The sequence below is a fragment of the Rhea americana genome, unplaced genomic scaffold (genome assembly GCF_003343005.1).
Source record: "Rhea americana isolate MKP2758 unplaced genomic scaffold, rheAme1 scaffold_151, whole genome shotgun sequence".
NCBI lineage: Eukaryota > Metazoa > Chordata > Aves > Rheiformes > Rheidae > Rhea > Rhea americana.
In genome coordinates, this window is record NW_028185606.1 from 1,125,316 (window position 1) to 1,146,271 (window position 20,956).

A 20,956-nucleotide genomic window follows, 5' to 3' on the forward strand; every position below is an offset into this window, starting at 1 on the left:
GAGTCCCCAGAGCTGGTATTTTGCTACGTCTGTTTGACATGTCCTGGACTAGAGCCAGGGTACTATAGTTTGAGTACTTAGTACRACCTGGAGGTCAGGATCTGCAGATTATCATGCTGCAGATATAGCCGTGCTCTGAAACAGCCAGGGTCTGATCTACCAATCAATATGATCCTTCGCTGGGCACATACGCCCTGGCAAATCCCAGCCGCAGCCACCTCACAGTAGCAGGTTTGCATCTCCCCCTCTCTGGCTTGCAGGGGTCCGGCCCATCACCCAGCTGCACTTCTCCCACATGACATCCTCCAGCGTGAACATCACCTGGAGCGACCCGTCGCCACCAGCTGACCGCCTCATCCTGCACTACAGCCCACAGGACAAAGAGGAGGCACAGCAGCTCACACTGGATGGCACCAGGAGACACGCAAGCCTGACGGGGCTGCAGCCGGCCACCGAGTACCAGGTGTCGCTGGTGGCCGTGCACGGCACAAKCAGTTCAGAGCCCATCGTGGGCTCTGTAACTACAGGTAATGCAGCCACCCCCATGCCAGACTGAGGGCTCTCTGGCTCGGTTCAAAGAAGGGCTAGAGGCAGATGTGTGGCTTGAAGCCAGCAGCCAAAGTTGGAGTTGACAAGGCAATTTGTTTTCATGCAGGCAGACTTAGGAATCATTTTGTGGGATTTATTGTAGGTTGAGGTCCTATTTCACAAGCTGTATGACCACATCTCCTGCCTCAGGCTTCCCTAGATGCTGAACTCATATACCATTTCATCTCACTTTTGTCTGAGGCTCTTCTTTGACCTGGCAACAGAATCTAAAACAATGCCAGTGGATTAAGCATTTTATCCTCCCGTAATCCCAGAATCCCCACCTCAGCCAAAAAACATATTTGCTTTTTAGCTTGTGCTCCATAATCCCCTTAAAAACCAGCATCGTCTCCCTTGCTTAGCTACAGCAGCCGCAACCACGCACAGCAGGGCTGGCATTGGGGCTGGGACCCAAGCCAGGCAGGGAAGCAGGGGCAGCAGCGTCAATGGCCAAGAGACCCATGTTAAAATCGTCCCACAGGCAGTTCAACCTACCTCGCCCCCTAAAAAGCTGGCGGGCCTGCTTTGCTCTTCCAAACTTTAGCACAAGCCAGTGATTAAAGCACAGCTTTCCTCATTTGGGGCTGGTTTTGGAGCAAGCGAACGCATCGCTGTGCCAGTGCTGCAGCCCAGCTTGGCCACTAAAGCTGGAAAGGGCAGACCCTGGCTCTTCACACCCTCGTGCAGTGCTGGCTGCCCAAGCTCCAAGACGAAGGCAGTTATCCACACCAAGAAAGGCAGTCTGATGGGATTGTGCCTGCCTCTGACACCTTTGTGTCCTGCTTTGTCTTGCCCAGGGATCGACGCTCCAAAGGACCTCAGAGCGGGCAACGTGACCCAGGACTCCATGATCATCTACTGGAGCCCTCCCATYGCCACTTTTGACCACTACAGAATATCCTACCGAGCTGCAGAAGGTAGGAGTGCAGCCAACYGTCGCTTGTGCTCTGAGCTACACTGCTGCAGACCCCTCCTGGAYGGCCTCCAGCCCCGTTTGGAAACAAGCCACCGGGTCTCCCTAACCAGAGGGAGCCTCCCAGCATCCCTGTGCAGGGATGCACTTTTAGGCATAAAACTCACTTAGGCCACCCGGCACCAGCCTCCAAGGGATGCCTGGCATTGCCCTCCCCTCCTGAGCATCTCCTGTGGCCTCAGAAAGGCAAGCCATGCCACAATGCCAAATCTCTTTGCTCTGCCCCTGCAGGGAGGACGGACACCACCGCGATCCCCCGCGATGCTACCGAATACACCCTCCACCGCCTGCAGCCCGCTACGGAGTATGAGATCACTGTGAAGAGCGTGCGGGGCCGGGAGGAGAGCGAGCTGGCCTCCCTCATCGCGCACACAGGTGGGAGGGAGCTCCCCAGCAGGGAGACAACGATATGACAACACCATGTCCAGCCTCGCGCTGAACAGGCAGACCCACCAGCTGGGTGTCTTTGCAGCCACAGTTGCATTAAACTATAATCCCCCAAACAGCTYGTCTAAATGATGAGTTAGGCTCATGGGGCCCCAGTGTGGGCTTCTGAAATACGTCTAAGTAAAGCCTTTCCCATACATGCATGGCTTGTCACACAGGGGAATGATAAATCTACTAGGTACTAGGCACAGGCAGGCCAGAGACATGATACTGGGTAACGGAAGCCATAATGACCTTTCCTAAATGAACCACATACTTTCATAAATAATCCCTGGGGAAAGACTGTCAGAGCCCTGACACAAACAGAGAATTAAACCTCTGCGAGAATTAAACCTCTGCTATCTCCAGACTGTCATCAACATCCTAATCAAAAGGCTCTTTAGAACCTAAAAAAAATGCTAACATCCTAGGCTGCATGTCAGGAAAACCTTGGAAAAGCCCAGCTGAGATAACAGAGAAGTGCAAACTACTGACACTTCTGATATTCAGCCAGGCCAGAAATAAAAGTTCCATTATTACATATGTGCTTGATCAGCATGAGCTAGGGCCAGATCAGAAGACAACCTGGGAACAGCCACAAGAAGTCTTTTCAGAATGAAGTTCAGAATTCAGATAATCTCTGACTTGCTGACTCTCTCTTTCCTATGCAGCCATGGATGCCCCCTTGGGTGTCACTGCCACTAACGTCACCCCCACTGAGGCCCTGCTGCAGTGGAACTCACCACTATCGGACGTGGAGAACTACGTCATCATCCTCACCCACTACACAGGTATACTCTAATGGCTTTGGGAGGCCAAAATAGCTGAGCTAGAAGAGCATTAGACTGAAGATCTAAAGGTCCCTGGTTCAAGCCTGGGCTTCAGCAAGGGGGGGTCCTTGTTGCTGCAAGCCTGTCTAACATGCTCTAGGAGACCCTGCTTGAGCAGGGAGGTTGAACTAGATGATCTCCAGAGGTCCCTTCCAACCTTACCCATTCTATGATTCTGTGACACAGAAATTTCTGTGTTTATCTGTGCCAGCAAGCTGTGAGATTTGCCAGGGATTTTATTTCAGCTTGCTTCCATCAGAAACAACAAACAAGACCATGCTTTAGATCAGACACCATCACCACAGTTCAGCTGCCATGCAGCAGCTCATGGTAGATCAGCAGTGTAATTGCTTTTGCTCATAAGATGATATCCTTCCACACATTTCAGAGAACCAGCAAAAGCACCTTACCCTAACCCATCTTCTTTGGCTTTCAGTCACAGGAGAAACGATTCTCGTGGATGGAGTCAACCAGGAGTACCAGCTGACTGACCTTCTGCCCAGTACCACCTACACCGTCACCATGTATGCTACCAATGGGCCCTTCACCAGCCAGACCATCAGTACCAACTTTACAACTCGTACGTACAATAACCTCCTCCACTTCCAACTGTTACATGCCATTAGTCACTTGTCCATCCAAAGAAAAGAAGCTAGAAAGGCTGAGCCATCAAAGCTCGTTACATATGTGTGGATGTACAGGTAGCCACGTAGCAAAAGGACACCCAGATAGCATGGCTTGGGGCTGACACAAGAACTGAATTCTTATGACAACAAGTATAAGCCATCATTTTCATAGGAAATGTTCTTTCAATATCCATCCATCCTTTTCTTTGATTWCCCCTAGATGTGGTTTCCTAAGAAGAGAAGACCCTCGACTAGGTCTTTTTCTTGCCTAGAGCCATATCCTGAAGAGCATTAGAATCCATTTAGCTTCCAAGAGGCTTGACAAACCCTGTACCACATGCATTTCAGAGCCATTACCCTTCAGAGAGAGTGCAGGTAGAGGAGCACATTTAGAGGGTTTGCAGAGCTCTTTTCCAAGTTGGGGGTGGGTGATCTAGCCTGGATACTGAGGGCAAGGACAAACTTTTGGCTGTAGCACAGGGTTGTGAGGTCGAATCCCAGTTCACTGAGTTGGGGAGCTGCTTCTGTCGGACTTGAATGGTACCATTTGTGTGAACTTGCACTTCCTTGGGTGCCTATCCACCCTTGCAGTTTTGGACCCTCCAACAAATCTGACTGCAAGCGAAGTCACCCGACGGAGTGCCCTCCTGTCCTGGATGCCTCCAATGGGAGAGATTGAGAACTACATCATGACCTACAGATCAACTGATGGAAGCCGTAAGGTGAGTTCTCTCAAAAAGAATGAGGCTCATCAAGTCAAGGAAAAACACGACCATGGGAGAAGCAAGTAGGAAAAATTCTAAAAAGCAAAAGAGCAATGCTTCTTAAGCCAGGGAGACCAGAAGAGCAGACACTGCTTTCTCCAAAACAATATTTACTTCAGATAAATAATCGAAAAAGCATGAAGAGAATGCCTAGGGCAAATTTTTATGCACACCTGCAAGTCCGGACGAAGAGGGTATACCTGGAAAGTCTGCAGGAACATGGGAAATTCAGATCCTATGAAAACACAAGCAAGCAGAGGCAGGAGAAAATTACCCAGCAAACAGGGCAGCTAGAGATGCTATTTGGCCTTCTTGCAAATAGGAAGATAGATAGAGACAGCTAATTAATCTTGCAATACAATATATTTGATTATTTAATGAGTGTGCCCATACTTGTCTGTCTGGAAGTACTACTCCAAACTATCAGAAATACGTCACTGCAAATTGTCTGTTTCCCATTGCCAGCATGACTTACTCACAGTGGCCAAAGAATAACAACTTTGCAGAAAGGGTTCAATATAATGCTGTGTGGCATCAGCTGAAGACCAGAAAAATTAACGTGACAGAAATTAACAGAGCTGAAACCGGCCAATAACCAGGTTTGGCCAGCTCTGCTCCTTACAGTGCTTGGGCAATCTGTCATGCCCTGTACTGAGGGCATTTAGATTTCGAGTCAGTAAATAAAGCACACTGACTGCAAGTATTTATATCTTTAGGAAAGGGAATTCAGCCTTGTRTCCTAACCAACTATCTTTATCTTATCCAAACCATCCCAAAGGCTAAGTATGTTCATGGACTTCGTGCTGGCTTTCTGCACTGGTCTGAAGTCCGTCTTAAGTAATTTGGGCCTTCAACATCGTATCATATTCTGTGAAGGCCCAGAACTACTATTATACAACGCAGCTCTCCATATTCCCTTGCCTCGTCACATCAGCCTTTTCTCTGGCTGATGTTTAAAGAACATGATCCCAGTCCCTCACCCTCACTGAACCACTGGTAAAATGAAGGTGATGAGATCTATCTAGTTTTTGGCTCCCTTTCCTCCTCGTTTGCCCCTTAGGCTTCCCAATGCTTTTCTCTTCTGTTGCTCTTGATATCTACCTCTTTCTGGGACCCATGTACAGGAGCTGATTGTGGATGCCGAAGACACCTGGATCCGCCTGGAGGGGCTTTCGGAGACAACAGAGTACACCGTGCGCCTGCAGGCTGCCCAAAACGCCATGCGGAGTGGCTTCACCTCCACCACCTTCACCACAGGTGAGCACTCATACCACCTCTTCTCAGCCAGGCAGGCCCAGCTATGCTGCTGGCAGCACGAACCACTGTTACCAACAGAAGTGCTCTTGCATTGAGTGGGGAGCAACTCAGCTGGTCTCCCCACTTTGTAGACAAGGTTTGAGCTCTCACAACTATGAAGCAAATGCATTTCCATCCACTTCAGCAGAATCACATCAAAGCGGAATCATTACGGCTGCATGACTGTGGTGCCACTGATTTTATGACTATCTTATAGCAATATTCTCCCCTCTGCCAACTGTAGAGAAGTCCTGACCTGCTAAGGCATAGAGGTGGTTTCCTTTATGAATCGAGTGGTTGGTATCTACAGCCACTGTAACTCTTACAGACAGAGCACTTAACTAGCAAGACTGAAGATTGCATGAAAATGTCATTATTGCCCCATTCTTTGCAACCATTCACATCATTAGAGAGCGTGGAAAGCATATAGTCCCTACCCTCTCTGAAAAGTCTTGCAAGACCAGGCACTTAGATAGAGTGCATTTTGTTCAGGGCCAAATCCAATTACATTTCTCCTGAACTTCAAAAGCGCTAAGAAGCCTGAAGATGATGTCCATTCCTGTGTGCTGAAATTCCTCCCCTCTGTGCTCAGAGCTCGATTCAGAACTGCTGTGAACACACTTTTCCATTCTGGTTACATGCAAAGGTCTTTTCACCTGCTTTTAAGAGATAATAGACACTATTTGTGTCAACAAAAAGGARAAGACACTTTTCTTATATTTCTATAGAACAGGCTTTCCTGTTGTTCTCACCTCTTATGTGGGCACATAAGGCTAGTACAGTTCAGACAGATGATGGAAAAATGCGTGTAATCTTTGAGGTTGCTCTGGAGTCAGAGATGAAATTGCACAGGGTTGGATTCTCAGCTAGTATAAAACAGCAAAAACCCACTGATGGCAGGCAATGAGAGCACCGTTTCCATTAAACAAAAATTTTGGACCTTGACGGTGTTCAAGATGCTATCGCCAGCTGACGCGTCATCTGAACACGAGTTTAATTTGCTTGAAAGGTGAAGATGGACATCAGCTGGAAACCAGTTTCTCCCCATCTACCCCATAGATCTATGAAACAGAAGCCTCCAGGAACGACCACTAAGGCAAAGCAATCCGCAGCCAGAATCCCTTAGCTAGGAAACAGGGTCTCAGATTAAATTAACACTGATAGCGTATTTGGGCACTTTGCAGAACAAGGAGTAGTGTTTGAGGAGGAAAAAAAAGCCAAGCTTAATTTAAAATGCTTTGCTTCCTTATGTTCACAGTACACATCCTGCAGTTCTTTCATTCTTCCTGACATATCAATAGTTCTGCCTCTTTGTTTCATGTTTGCATAAGATTCTTGGGGAACTGTATACAGATGGGACAAAAGGAAGAAATAGATACAGTATTTATAATTTATAGCAGTTGAAAATGTCTTTCAAGGTCTGCTTGGCTTTTAAAGATATGAATATAAATTAAGAAACAAGCAATCTCTGCAGAGCTCTGGGGAGTCTGAAGTGGCTGTCTTTGAAGCAGTTTTCCTTGTTTAACACTAGAAAATGCAAACACTGTCTCACTAGACCTTGCATTGCAGACCATGGAGACAGGGAAAAAAAAAGGGAGGGCTCTTCAGTCTTTGGACAAAGTGACAACCACTGAGTCTCCCCGTCACAAGGGTTTGAAGAGTGGTGGGGAATATACCCAAATGGAAAATAACGCACGGGCTGAACTCTTGCCCAGCCACGCTGCCGGGTGCCTCGCATTTGTGATGCATGTCCACAGCTTGCCCTTCTCACCCTCTGGAGGTGCAATTGCAGCCTCCCTTTAGATCGTTATCAGACGTTTCTCAAAACGGCACWCATTTACCCACCATCCAGATGCGGCAGCAGAGACAAAAGATACAAATCTCCCTTTTGTGCTAAATGAGAAAGAAAATGAAGCCAGAGCCAGACTCTCAGTACTGCTGAAATGTGCTGAGATCTCGTGATTAAGATCCGCTGCAGTTCAGACCACCGAATAAAAATGTATCTTTATTAGAAGACAACTAGAACATGGCCATGAAGCCCAGGCTACCTGTATCTAACAAATCTCTTACGTTCAGTGCCACAGGGGCCTAATTCCTGCTCAATCTGCAAATGACAGTCAGCCTGGTGTAAGTCTACTATCATTTACAAGGACATGGATCAGGAAAATTCCTCTGGAGTCAGTGAAGTCACGTACTTATGTAGAATTAGTGATACCGAGAGGAGAACAGGTTCTGGTACTTCACGGCTGTCCAAATATGCTGATGACAGCTTAAACCCCAGGGCTTAGAGGCTATGCCAACAGATTTTCCAAGAAGTGAMATTTCTCATCATTCACAGCAATGTTATCACACACCTTTCCGATAAGGGACACATGAGAGATTAATTAATATATGAAACACATTTACTTCATTAAATTCTCTGATGCCTTTGACCAAGATTTAAAGTTACCACTGCCTCTCAGAATAGCTCAGGATTCAGAAGTCAAGTTAGACCCTTCCTGGACTGTAACTAGCTGGGCCTGAGGCTGGCCTCTGTGGCACATGGAAAAGGGGTTCCCCCTGCCTAAGCTTTGCTTCTTTAATTTCGCAGGCGGTCGTGTCTTTGCTAATCCTCAGGACTGCGCCCAGCACCTGATGAACGGTGACACACTGAGTGGAGTCTACACCATCTCCATCAACGGYGACCTCGGCCAGAGGGTGCAGGTGTACTGCGACATGACCACGGACGGAGGCGGGTGGATCGTAAGTAGCTGCACGGATCTGTAACCCAAACGGGGCCTTGCCCCTGCACCTTTCTTCCCTCCTTGCTGGGATTTAGCAGTCATGCCAAGGCCCCTTCCTTCACAAAGGCAATACCATCGCTCTCAGGGGATGGCGGGAGCGGCAGGATCATGCAGCAACCATCCACCTGCAGGCTGCAATGATTTCAAGGCAAGAAGGAGTAACAGCAACTAGGGAGGGTGGAACGTCTGGGATAGCAGGCATCACTTCACCCTTTCAACGTTGCTTCAGGCTGTGGCTGGCTTAGAAGCAGGAGCACAAAAGGAAGGAGCAGTTACCAAACCTGCCTTTTCCTTGCATGTTGGCTACCCTCTCAATCCTCAGTCTCTCTCCTGGTCATTCGAGCAACATCTTTCCTGGGGGCACAAGTTGTCCCTAGAGAGGCAGGGTGGCATCGTGCTCACTCAAACTGGTCTGCAGAGCACTTCCCGTCTGCCCTCGCTCAGCCCTCGCTCCTGTCTGCTCCCCAGCATTGCGGTCACAGCTGCCCGCCACACTTCTGCGCTGCTCTCCACATGAAAAGCAACAGAAAACATGGCCCAGTCCGTGGCTCATGTAATAGAYACTACATCAAGCAGCACAGCAGTCCCAGCTTTATCTCAGAGGCACTAGTGCAGCAGGACCAGAGATGGTTCCTTAATGACCAACACTCCCTCCTGTAGCAACATGGTTTTCCTAATCCTTGTCCCCACCAAGGATGGAGCAAGCCCCATCCTGCTTAACTGGAGAGATACGAGGACAACCCAGCGGCGAGACGCCTGGCCGCGACTCCAGCAAAGGCACCGAGTGTGCCCACGGCGAACGAGGGCAGCAGGCTGCCCCATCCGGCAAAGCTGCCAGGCAGAGCAAAGCACCRCACCGGGCGGGATCGGAACAGGCTTAGAGCTGCACGCTTCATTTCCCATGCCATAGGGAACAGCCCACACGCCAGCACTAGTAGTTACACTTGGAGAAATGCCTTTGATTTATTTGACATGTTTGACGTGCTTTTGGGGAGCAAAATCTGYGAGTGAAGCTGAAATTGATTTATTGTTCTATAAATGAAATTAATGGCTAATAGCCTTCAAAGTGAATGATTCATATTTACTRCCTGCAATAGGAAGGTGTCAGGCATCAACTGGATTGGATCTGCACAGGAGCATTTTAGAGGTAAATGCCCATTTTGCTGTCGAATTGCAAAATCACAGCTCAACTTGACTTAGATGGACTGGCAACTTAAGTAAAGAGTGCTCTGGCACTTTGATTTTATTTGTGTCACAAACACTCAGTTACATATATTACACCAAGTTCAGTAGATGTGCAGGCAAAAGGAAAAKAAAAAGGGAGGGGATCCTTCAGAAGCTGATTTCTAGCACAGATCTTTTTTAGCCCACAAATTTACCTCCATCTCACTCTGCTCCAAACTATCCCCTCGATTGTCACACCAGAGGACTTGCGGAAGGAGMCAGCTAAATCCAGAATCACATTCTAGAAAACTGGAATCACTGTGTCTGGGGGCGAGCAAAAAGTTTGAAGGGTGATTTTTTGTCTCTACTCCTATTTTAACACTGATTTGCTGCGGACATCATTTAACATCTTTTCAGTTTATCCGTCTGCACATTGACTATCCCTAGCCTCACATGGCCGCGATTAACCAAAGGGGCATTGCAGTTTCTCCCCTGAAAGGCACTACGGGAGAGCAAAGTATTCTCTTATTTTTTTGTAGCCCAAGGCCTAGCTAGGCAATCACCATTGCATTTTCTACCCCCTGCAGGTATTCCAGAGGCGGCAGAACGGGCTGACAGATTTCTTTCGGAAGTGGGCAGATTACCGGGTCGGATTTGGAAACCTGGAAGATGAATTTTGGCTAGGTAACACCTTCACTATTTTGTCTTTCATTGGCACTGTCAAAGCCAAGATCGTGGCAAGCAGCGACTCGTACAGCTTGCCTCTGCCTGCCTAATTCCTTTCCCTGCCTCGTTCAGTTGGTAGCTCAGCTGTCAGCTCCTTGCTTTTTACCAGACCTCTTTGCTCTCCCTCTCCTTCAAAACCATTTTTCTTCAGTTGTTCATTCCCTGCCCCTAGGATTAGAGCAGTCATACATGGATACACAACATAAAAGTGAGTTAAAAGGCCAGCAGGTCCCTAGTTTGTAAAGTTAATGTACTAGCCTTTCATTCTGACGCTGGATAAACCTCATGTCGGTAAAATCCCAGCACTGGACTGTTTTATCCAGTTCCTCAGGCCGTTTCTGTTTGCCTCAGGAACRTCCTGAATCAGTCCATAGATCCCTCCAGAGAGAGGCCCAAACTGAGAAGGGTGAACACTGGGGGACCTTGTGGGCCAGAACCTGGTATTTTCCTTGAATAACTAGAGTTTGTGTCGGTGGCATCTATGACTCACAGGCCTCCTCAGGCTTCAGTGAGCAAAACAGTTGCCCAAAGGAAATAGGAAAAGGGTAAGTGGGAGATTCAGCAGAGCTCTGAAATGGAGCAMTCTCCCATAAAAAATGAGCATGACCAAGGCCTGCTCTATAGACTAAACATGCTCTGGCTTTTAAGAGAGTTTATCATCCATAGCCAAAGGCAGCTTTGTAACAGGAGAAGCAGCAGGACTCCACAGCTGATTGCCCCCAGACTCAGTGATGCTAAAAAGGGGAGAGAGAGAGTTCAGACCCAGCCAGTGCCAGGAAAGAGAAAAACCTAACCAGAAGCACTGTTGCTCTGTGGTTTCTCTCCTCATTTTCGTCGCCCAGASCTATTGTATTTGCCTAGAGCTTTTTCAGCTTGCTAGCAGAGCATATCCAGGCACTGGGTCTCACCAGATGTCTCGCTGCTTGTCCTGCCAGGCTTGGACAACATCCACAAGATCACCTCCCAGGGGCGCTATGAGTTGCGAATAGACATGAGAGACGGCCAGGAAGCAGCGTATGCCTACTACGACAAGTTCTCCATCGGCGACTCCAGGAGCCTGTACAAGCTCCGAATAGGAGACTACAACGGGACCTCTGGTACAAACTCAGTGCTAGCCAGCACCTAATGTGTTGTAGGAAGCTCCCGGGACCAGGCGGTCTGAAACTGTAAAGGAAATCCCAACTCAAAGCTGTTTCTTCTCTTCTGGAGCAGCAAGGCAATAAGCCATAGCTTCCCATAGTTCACCATGTAAACTAGATGGATAAATCCCRTTAAAGACATAGGGAATTTTCCATTGGGGGTTAGACATTTAATATAGTAGCCCTTGCTGTTCAGATAATCAGGTCAATAGTCAGAGGTGTCATCTCACACAACAGTCACTACAGCTCACTCTGTTAGTGCCACGCCGTGCTGGAGGGTGAATTTATTACCCTCCCACAGCAATGGAAAATCTGCAATGCTCTGCATAGTTTCATCATATAGGGCCAAAACACTAGTCAGTTTTGCAAGGACGCTGTTAAACCTGCTTGCTTGGTTAACGCAGCAATGCTGCGCTTTGCCTATCGGAAAGCTTCCTGGGGAGACAGCCTCACACTGAAGCACCCTGGGCCGCAGGATGGCAGAGGGAGGGCACAGACAAGGAGGAGGAGAATGGGTATAGCTGCAACTACTCTAGTTAGGATGGAAATCTCTAATGACTGTAAACCTCCACGGTGCAGACAAAACTTCACTTCTATGCCCTTGGCGAGGAAGCCCACGTTGTATCTCAGATGCAGGATTTTTCCCGTACAATACCTGCTACTTGCCACAGGGGAAGTAAAGATAGGGAACTGCATTGCACGCAACACAGCACTCACTCTGGTCTTACATCTCAGGACACGAGCCTATTGCCAAGTAGGCTCAGGACTCAATCTGTTGCCAAAACGCCAGGGACAGTGCTTCAGACACAACACCTGCCTCTTCCCACCTCTTATTCCAACAGTCAGATCAAGGAACTTCTGCTGCACCTTAAGGGAAGAAAGGACTTGCCAAGTTGTTCATTGCTGAGAGGTTTTCTAGAGTCTCTCAGCATCTGTTCACAGTCAGGACTGTACGCAGTTACTATAGGTCCACTTCATATCTTCTTGGGGGCCCCAAAGAGCATATTCAGAATGTCTCCTCTAAGCACATCACCTGACTGTAGTAATGACCATCACATATTTATTATTTTAAATTCAAGGGAATGAATGCCATTTCCAGGTGCCTATCCACTAGCGTGCCAAYTCTCAGCTCCCTGACAAACCAAGAGAAAGACACACTACTGATGGCTRTGCTGGTCTCCTACAGTAAACTCCCTGAATGTGGTCCTGGGCACAGCTRGTCCAGGAGGTCAGCAGCTCTGTGGTTCTGTAATCCAGTTAGGAATCATGGCAGCAAGAAAAAAGAATTTAGTTTTAACTCTAAAAGGCCAATATTAAGAAAAGTCTTAAGTCTTAAAGCTAGCCTTAGGCTAAGCTTTAAGAAAATCAGGTCTAGGGTCCAAAGTGTACGGATCACATGTGCTTAAAATGAGTTCAACACACAGTCCAGGAAGAGAAGCAGCCCTGAGCTTTGTAGCAGTTCCCCTCCTGCCTCCCATCCCTGAAGGAGCACAGATCCACTGTTTTTTTCTTTCTTTCTATTTTATAGTTCTGAGGGTGTGAGTTGGAGGCAGTCAATATTTACAGGGAGCAACAATCTTTCATGTTGGCTCTTCTTTCATCCAAAGGCAGGCTTCTTGTTCCTTCATAAGGARAGCAGGTTAGGCATCTGTGGTGGAATAAGATATCACATGCCCTCCAGAAAGTTCTTCCCCTTATCCAAAGGATTAAAAAAAGAGGGCCAAACATCTTGGCTCAAGAGATGAATGCTTGTTCACCTTTCAGAGAATATTTTCCTTTGGCTAATGGGAGGGGAGGAGGATGGAAAAGTCCTAAAGTCACATAGTTTTTAGATCCAGATCCAACTTTCCAGAAATCCAGAATGCCCAAATCTAGGATTTAATTCCCTTCTGCAGCCCTGAAATTTAGATTTGGAGCCAGATTGCAGATTGCCACTATATCTATCAAACCTAAATAGACCTAAATAGGATTTAGTTGAGTCTGTATTGATCCCAAACTAACAGCAGAGGATCTCAGATGAACCAATTGCTAGCAATTCCAGTTAACATTAATCCCACATGGTCCACAGCTGTTTGAACTGGTGACCAGCAGGCTGCCGGACTGAACATTAACGTGTCATAATTTCCTAGTGAAAAAGCCAGACTGCTTGAGCACCAAGGTGCACAACCCAAGAGCAACCTTATCTGTCAGTCACCCTTTAAAGCACCTCTTTCCACAGGGGATTCCCTCACCTACCACCAAGGCCGCCCCTTCTCCACCAAGGACAGGGACAACGACGTCGCTGTGACCAACTGTGCCATGTCATACAAAGGGGCCTGGTGGTACAAGAACTGCCACCGGACCAACCTCAATGGCAAGTAYGGAGAGTCCCGGCACAGTCAGGTAAGATCATACAGCATTTCTTGTAACGGTGTGATCGCCACCCTGCGTTCTTAGTCCCTTCCCCCATTTTCTTGTTGCCTGCCAGATTCTATTCAGTGATTCTTTTTTTTTTAAGGCAAAAGTGATGCCTCCTCAGCAAGAGAGCAAACATTGGCTGGGGCTGCAGTTGTGGTCAGTGCTCAGGAGTCAGGAGCACTTCAAGAGTTATCCCACCTAACTGAAGGAGCCACCTTTGAGCCATTTAGGCTAATATTTTGTACCTCGTATTGGCTGTCCTGGTCATTTACCATGGCAGCTTGCTAAATCACATTAAAAAAAAAAAAGTATCTAATTTGATCAAGAGCCTTTGAAAGATGGAAATGACCAAATAAGCAAGATTAGCATAAGAATTTCTTGCTCTCAGCCTAACAAATTATATTCTTCCTTCTGGCACCTCCACAGAGTTCAAGTTTGTTTTCTTCCTCTCCCACTCTTGTTTCGTGCTAGGTTTTTTATTCACTCTGTACCTTTCTCTCCCTTCTGCCAGGGGATTAACTGGTACCATTGGAAAGGCCATGAGTTCTCCATACCCTTTGTGGAAATGAAGATGCGACCCTACAACCACCGTAACATCTCTGGGAGGAAGCGACGGTCCCTACAGCTCTGAGCCAGCAGGACCCCTCTCCCACTTCTCACCACCTGACCTTTTCTGTCATTTGTTTGTATTTTATAATATGAAAAGGGATWAAAAAAAAATACTACTCCTCTGAGATAGCAACCTGCCCCTCACAAGTCCTGGAGGGAACCACGGCACTAGTAAAGGCTGTGGGGAAGGAAAGACCTCATTGCTTTGCATCAGTCCCAGAGAGATACCAAATTTCCAGTCTCCCTGCCCCAAAACTCTTGCCCTTAACATGAAAAGAAAGAGAGACAGATTTTTGATATTTTTTTAAAAGATCTAGAAMTCCCCAGCAACCCGTCAGAAGTATTTCATTTGCCCTACGACCACCATCTCTGCTGTGACATCCCTCCCCTGTTCTTAGAGCAGACCCTGTTCACCAGCGACTCTGATGGGCACAGGCCTTGCCACAGTGCAGGGCAGATCCTCTCTTTGGRCAGGCCACCTCCCTGCAGCCTGGGACCAGTCAACCTCTTGGGCCACGTGGCAGAAACCTTCACCCTCAGGATCTTGATGTAACCGTTTCCACCCTATAAGATTGGCCAGAGACACCAATCCTTTTCCTGCCTCCCTCTCTCSTCTCTGGCAGCAGGTCCTGAGCTTCCCATCATCCCACAAACACCAACTCTTCTAGCAGGTGAGAAGCCTGCCTCTGCCTTTGGCCAAGGGCGCACAGCCTGGTTATCCCTCTTGCTAAGTACAGGCACTCTACAGGCTCAGACAAAGTGAGGACCAGAACAAGAGGCATCACGTAGAGAGATCTGACTATTGCAGATCTCCCCATAAGGGCATGGAGAATATTTGCACATGCAGACAAATTCTAGAGAGCCCACAATTCATGTGTTAACCCACCAGCACATAGTCCACCACAGCCAAAGTCATCCTCTTGTGGAYGGGGTGTAGAGGAGCAGACAGTATAGACCGTGAGCTGTTCTACCATCCAGGCACACTTGAAAGCTGCATCATTCACTCCTCTCCTTTGTGAGCTGAGCTTATCACGCTTATGGTGCATGATATTTATCTGGGTTATGTTTAGCTTGAGGGAGAGGAAAGGAGACAAATCAGACAACTGGGCAGAAAAAAACATTTCCTGCAGTCTTTAAGTCTAACTAGGGCCCATTTCTTCTACTACTTTAATATGCCACCACATTGTCTCCCACAGAGGTAGCTGGTCCCAAACCAAAGAGTGTTAAAGACCAGCAACCGAAGGAGTTACCAGATGGCTATAGTCCAGCCAGAAGCCAGCAGAGCATGTGGCGATCTTCGGCATGGCCCAGGAGCCACAGTCACGGATCTCTGTGCGTGCGGCAGGAATGATGATGATGCAGTCGAGGGAAGAGAMGTGCAAGTTGAGAAATACTCGTTCCCTTCCTGCTCCTACACCATCCTGTTCACTGTGATCGCAAGAGGACACAAATTCTCAGTGCCTTGGTATCATCATCGCTGTAACGGGAAATCAGCCGGTTCCCTTCCTTGAAAGAAGGCCTAGTCCATTAAGATTTGTACAGCACTTTGAGACCCTAGAAAGAACTGATGAGAGTGCTCTTCCTGTCCTTTACTTCTCCTGTCTTAAAGAAGACAGACCCTGCAGAGAGCTCCCCTTGTGCTGTTGTCGTTGGCACCGCTTCCACTTATCACAAACAAACATCACACTGGATTTAGTCCTCTCTGCCGCAGGCTCCGATCAATGTTGTGCATTGTAGTTAGCCTGGCGTAGGAGAAAGGACTTGTCCCCACTTCTGATTCTTACACGCAAGTACAATGCAGCTCGTATCTGGGTTCACAGCCAAGGGAGTATTACAAATGCAAAACATTGTTTTCGATTTTATCACACTGAAGCTGCTTTGTCTTAAGAAGCACTTCCACAGGGCAACATAAAGGCATCTTTGCAGTAGCTTATAATTCAGGCCACTGTCTCTGTCATAGTCATGCTCCYAGATTTTCTGATGTTACTCACCATTAATGTGGACCTGAAGGACATTAAGCAGCAAATGCAGCCTTCCTKATCTGTGCCATGTGCTGGCACACAAAAACATAGCTAACTCAGAGGTCAGGATTAGATATAGAGTTGAATCCTTTGAGTGGTCAGCTTAAAAGCTGACATGGACAGTCTGACCTAGAGGAAGGACGCTGTAGCTCAGTAGCACCTCACGTAAGTGAGGCATCTCTTCTTACAGCGCATCAGTGTCGAATCAGGCAGCAAGCAAATCATCTAATTGAGGAATGGGTCAAAGAGGATGAAGAAGATGGGATCTCTCGTAGGATGAGGCCAGTGTCACAGATGGTAGCATCTCGGGGTTGCTGAGCAGCGTGCCTCATTTTAGGCCCCAGAAGCCAACAAGAAGCAGCAGGCAGAACTGATTAAAACATAAGAAGCCTCCTAGTAGATCTGCATTGTAATATTTTCCCAATATGAACAAGAGTTTATAAGTAAGAAATGTGCTGACAAAAGCCCTGCAGTCCAGTGGTTGTAACTAGGACCAGACACTGACAGTGGATGCATTCATTTCCTGTTTTAGAAAGTGGTTCAGCATGAGTGAGTGATGTGGTTTTCTTATCTACCCAGTGGAAATATGGGAACTCAACATTCACTGTCAAGTATAAGGCGAGAAACTTCTCTCTTTTTTGTAAGTACAAAACAACAAACAGAAAATCAAAAAATGCGCTCAACCAAAWCATGACCTCACGTATCATATCAGAAGGAGCTTTCTTTCAGCCTTGTTTTTCCAGGGGGTTCAGAAGATCTCCAAAAAAGGCTGATTATTCTTTAAATAGATCTCCTATCATATGTGCCTCCCTGCTGATGTCTCTCATCCCTTTTGTAAGTCTTGTAGCCAGGATCAGTGTGCCCATTTGCCAGAACTCCATCATCAAGGCAGAAGGACACACTTGGAGATAATGTCTGACCTTCCAGTGTTCTTACAGGCAGAGACAGGTCCTTCCATAAAAAACAAATAGGGAAGTTACCAGCAAGAAGCCCCGGCTCCTTCCTGATTCTTCTTCCAGTTCTCCCTGCTCTGCTGCCTTCCACAGGCATCCAGCATCACCTGYCTGAGGAGTCAGGGGCCACCTTTACTTGGACAACACTGTTGCTGCATCCCTGATCTCACACTGAGAGCATCAGGGTGTTGCACTCGTTACCTTGACAAAAAGCATTTCAGTTTCTAAAATGTTTTAAGGGAAGGTGCCTGCACATTGTGGTTTCGTTCTCATGGTGATAGCCTAAGCAAAGCCTAGGCAAACAGTTCGCAATGACAACCTAGTCATTTTAGTCCTTGTGCCTCATTCGCATGGCCCATAAGCAAGGTGAAATTTTTCAGAAATTTGTTTTCCAGCATTGTCTGATAAATGTTTTTTGGATAAAGCTCCTGCTCCTGATTTCAAGCATATTTGTGCTTAATATTGATGCTGCAGAATGGCCAAGTGATTAAATACAGTCTCTTACACTCCATCACTGGTTGGGCAAGCCCCTCATTCTCCAGCCAGAACAAATGTGTCTTTTTCCCTCATTAGCTTAGCTGTCAAACTGAATCAGATCTTGGCAACAGGCTGGAAAGCCACCAAAGACAAAGCTGGCTCCTGTGCCACGTTCATCTCCAGAGACCTTAGCTCCTGCACTTGAATCATCTCCAAACTCTCTGGTGGCTCTTCTGCCCACCTAGCTTGCAAGGCCAGGCCCTGAGGTTGGACCAAGCCCCAGAACAAACCAGACGCTACCACCCAAACTGCACTGCCACATGCAAAATGTCAAATCCCATAGTGTCAACAGGGAGCAGCACATCTGGTCTTTCCCCAAGCAGAGCACTGCACGTGCTCTGGACCCCGTGGCCTTCAAAGCCACCTCTGCTTTCTAACCCAAAGCCCTGCTTGTCCCTAAGGATGGGAGATCTTCCTGCTTTAGCAACAGAAGAAAGCATTAGAGCCTAGGAGTTATCTTACACCCTCAACAGCAAATCCCACTAAAACCAACCATCAGTGTTTAGCTCGGTGAGGAGCATTTTGATGCTCAGCCGCTTTCCCAACCCACAAGCGAGGAAACGGGAGGTGGGAGGCTCAGCTGCTGAGCTCGGCTGGGCGGCCGGCAGCTCCCAGGCAGGCCAGGGCAGGTGTCGCGCTTACCGGCACTGGGAAGCACAGCCGCAGCCAGGCGCTCGTTGACACAACAAGTCGCCTACAGTAATTYCAGCATCTCCACCTGCAGTCCCAGCTGCTGACACACGGAGACGGGAATATTAAACACACGGGAAGGCCAGGGGACTTTCACACCTCTTTTCCCCGAGTTGAATTCCCGTTTCCGTTCCTGCTCCGTTGCTAAGTCCCCCTCTGCTCACCCCTTTACAACGTAACCAAAGAAAGACGGATGRGAAGGACGAGCTGCTCCCTGCTCCTCCGTGGACGTGGCCGGGGGGCTGGCAGCTGCTCCCCRCTCCTCCGGAGGGACAGAGCTCTGGGCAAGGCGAGGGAAAGCGCGAGGGCACCCGTGCCCGGGAGGCAGCAAAACCCAGGCCCGCAGCAGCAGCCCCAGTGGGCAAAGCCCCAGCTCTGCCTCTTGCTCGGAGCGGTGAGGACACGGAGTGAGAAACTAAAAATAACTAAAAAAAAAAAAAAAAAAAAAAAAAAAAAAAAAAAAAAAAGCAGAAAGCAGTCGCTTTTGTGCGACACTGAAATTGTGCTGATTGCTTCCAACATCCAACAACCCCCTAAGCAAGGAGGAAGAACGGAGACCACGAAATCCCTCGGACCGATTCTGACAAGCTAAACCAGAAATCGGTGCAACCAAACTGGGGAGTAATAAATAAATAAATAAATAAAGGGATAAGATAAATAATATAAATAAATAATATATTAAATGACCCTCCCCACCCTGTAATGAAAACGTAGCTTGGAGAATGGGATCGACGCTCGTTAACCAYTGTTAACTAGTATTTTTAGTCCTGACCGCTCTTAGGCTATGTATAGTTCCTTTTTTTAATGCATTTTCTATACATTAATAAAAGAATCCGAAGAGAGCGCCCGGTGTGCCTGGTCCCTGGCGCGGCGGGCAGGAGCCGGAGGATGGGAAAGAGCAGGGACCGGTGCCTGGGGAGGGGGGAGCCGCTGGGCGAGGGGTCACGCAGCTTGCCTGGAAGAAATACAAATAAAAAAACAGAAATAGAACAGAAACGGAGCGAATCCCAGCCCCGAGCTCGGGGACATCGGCGGCTGATTGCTGAGGGACCGGGATTTCAGCCGGAGGGTTTGCAGGGCTAAAACGTACTTTCAACAGAATACGCTCCTAGGGAAAAACATGGGTTTAGCAGGGTCTGCGGCAAGGGCAGGTGCTGGCGGCCGTGGGAAGTCGCCTTTCCGTGAGGGCGCAGGCTTCTTCTAGCCTCGAATTCAGGATCTGACACGCAGCCAAAATGAGAAAGCCCGAAAGCAGATCTTCAGCCAGACAGCTGCGGTATTTCTCTAAATTTAATTTCAGAGAGACAAACTAGGGGAAATTTGCCTTGCGGCGGCTTAGAAACGCCCAGCACCAGCCCCCGGGAGCGAGCACCGGCCGCAGCCCCGCGCCGTGCCGGCCCCGCCGCCCCCCTTTTCCTCTTGCCGCCCCGCRCGCTTTGCATCGCGCGCCCCGCGCCTCCCCCCGGCCCAGCTGCAGCCTCCCGGGGAGGAGGCGGCGAGACCCCCCCCCCCGGGGTGAAACAGCGGCCGAGCGGGCGCCGAGGCCGCCCAGGGCCTCATCCCGAGCTGCGCTCCGGAGCCGGAAAACCTCTCTCTAAACGTAAACAGCGGCGGAGGCTGCTATTTTTACACGGCCCGGGCACCGCTTTATTTTTAGCGTTTGGGCGGCCGAGTTTCTTTTTCCCCGGCAGGGCGGGAAGAGCGCAGGGGGGGGACACCGGGGAGGAAGGCTGCCCCGGCGGCAGCGCTGCCCATCGCTCGCTTTCAGGTCGGCCCAGGCGTGCGAGCGGGACCGGCAGCCGCCGGCGGGAGAGGACGAAGCCCGGGGCTGCACCCGCCGCTAACGGGGTCGAGCCGGCAACGCTAAGCGGCCGGAGCTGATTTTTCCAGCCAGAGAGTTATCCCGTCCCCTCCTCGGGGCAGGTCTCTGCTGCGTGATCCCCCCCTTTTTTCTAGCCATCATGCTGCCCTGCTTCGGTCCCAGTTTGGCCTCCGCAGTGGCTTTGCTGCAACACTAACCCCACCCCGCCACCGCGGGAACCGGCTCCCTCCCAGGGCAGCAGAAATAAGTAAGAACTGTCTCCTCCCGGCTGGAAAAACAAACAGTCCCGAGGGACCCTCCGGCCTCGGGAAAACCAGGCCGCCGACCGCGAGCCGCCGCCAAGGCTCGGAAACCCGGCAGGCTGCAGCCTCCRGGCTTTAAAACCGCCCCAAATGCCCCTCGGTTGGCACCAGCCGGTCACACGGGGGCCTGAYGGGGCCAGGCAGCGCTCGCGGACCTGGAGGGGCGCGGGGAGGAAGGAGAAAAGGGATAAATAAACCGACGAAAAGCACTGTGCGGAGCCGGCGTGATTCATCGCCGCCTTCTGAGTCAGCCCTTCCTCTCGCCCCTGGAGGTTGTTAAGGAGCAGCGCGGGGCTGGCGCTGCTGCTGC

At 49.0% G+C, this 20,956-nt stretch overlaps 2 protein-coding genes across 2 annotated transcripts in view; both read left to right on the forward strand.

The window, feature by feature from the left end:
* The window catches only part of TNR (tenascin R), a 29,326-nt gene extending 14,983 nt beyond the window's left edge, over positions 1 to 14,343 (forward strand). The window contains exons 10-21 of the mRNA XM_085299693.1: positions 261 to 527; positions 1,386 to 1,505; positions 1,793 to 1,936; positions 2,659 to 2,778; positions 3,254 to 3,397; positions 4,035 to 4,165; positions 5,332 to 5,464; positions 8,094 to 8,245; positions 10,038 to 10,134; positions 11,112 to 11,273; positions 13,534 to 13,697; positions 14,224 to 14,343. Of these exons, the coding sequence (XP_085155819.1) occupies positions 261 to 527; positions 1,386 to 1,505; positions 1,793 to 1,936; positions 2,659 to 2,778; positions 3,254 to 3,397; positions 4,035 to 4,165; positions 5,332 to 5,464; positions 8,094 to 8,245; positions 10,038 to 10,134; positions 11,112 to 11,273; positions 13,534 to 13,697; positions 14,224 to 14,343 (1,754 nt within the window). The remainder of the gene's footprint in view (positions 1 to 260; positions 528 to 1,385; positions 1,506 to 1,792; positions 1,937 to 2,658; positions 2,779 to 3,253; positions 3,398 to 4,034; positions 4,166 to 5,331; positions 5,465 to 8,093; positions 8,246 to 10,037; positions 10,135 to 11,111; positions 11,274 to 13,533; positions 13,698 to 14,223) is intronic.
* Positions 14,344 to 19,773: 5,430 nt separating this feature from the next.
* The window catches only part of KIAA0040 (KIAA0040 ortholog), an 8,571-nt gene continuing 7,388 nt past the window's right edge, over positions 19,774 to 20,956 (forward strand). The window contains exon 1 of the mRNA XM_085299634.1: positions 19,774 to 19,798. The gene's annotated coding sequence lies outside the window, so the exon portion shown is untranslated. The remainder of the gene's footprint in view (positions 19,799 to 20,956) is intronic.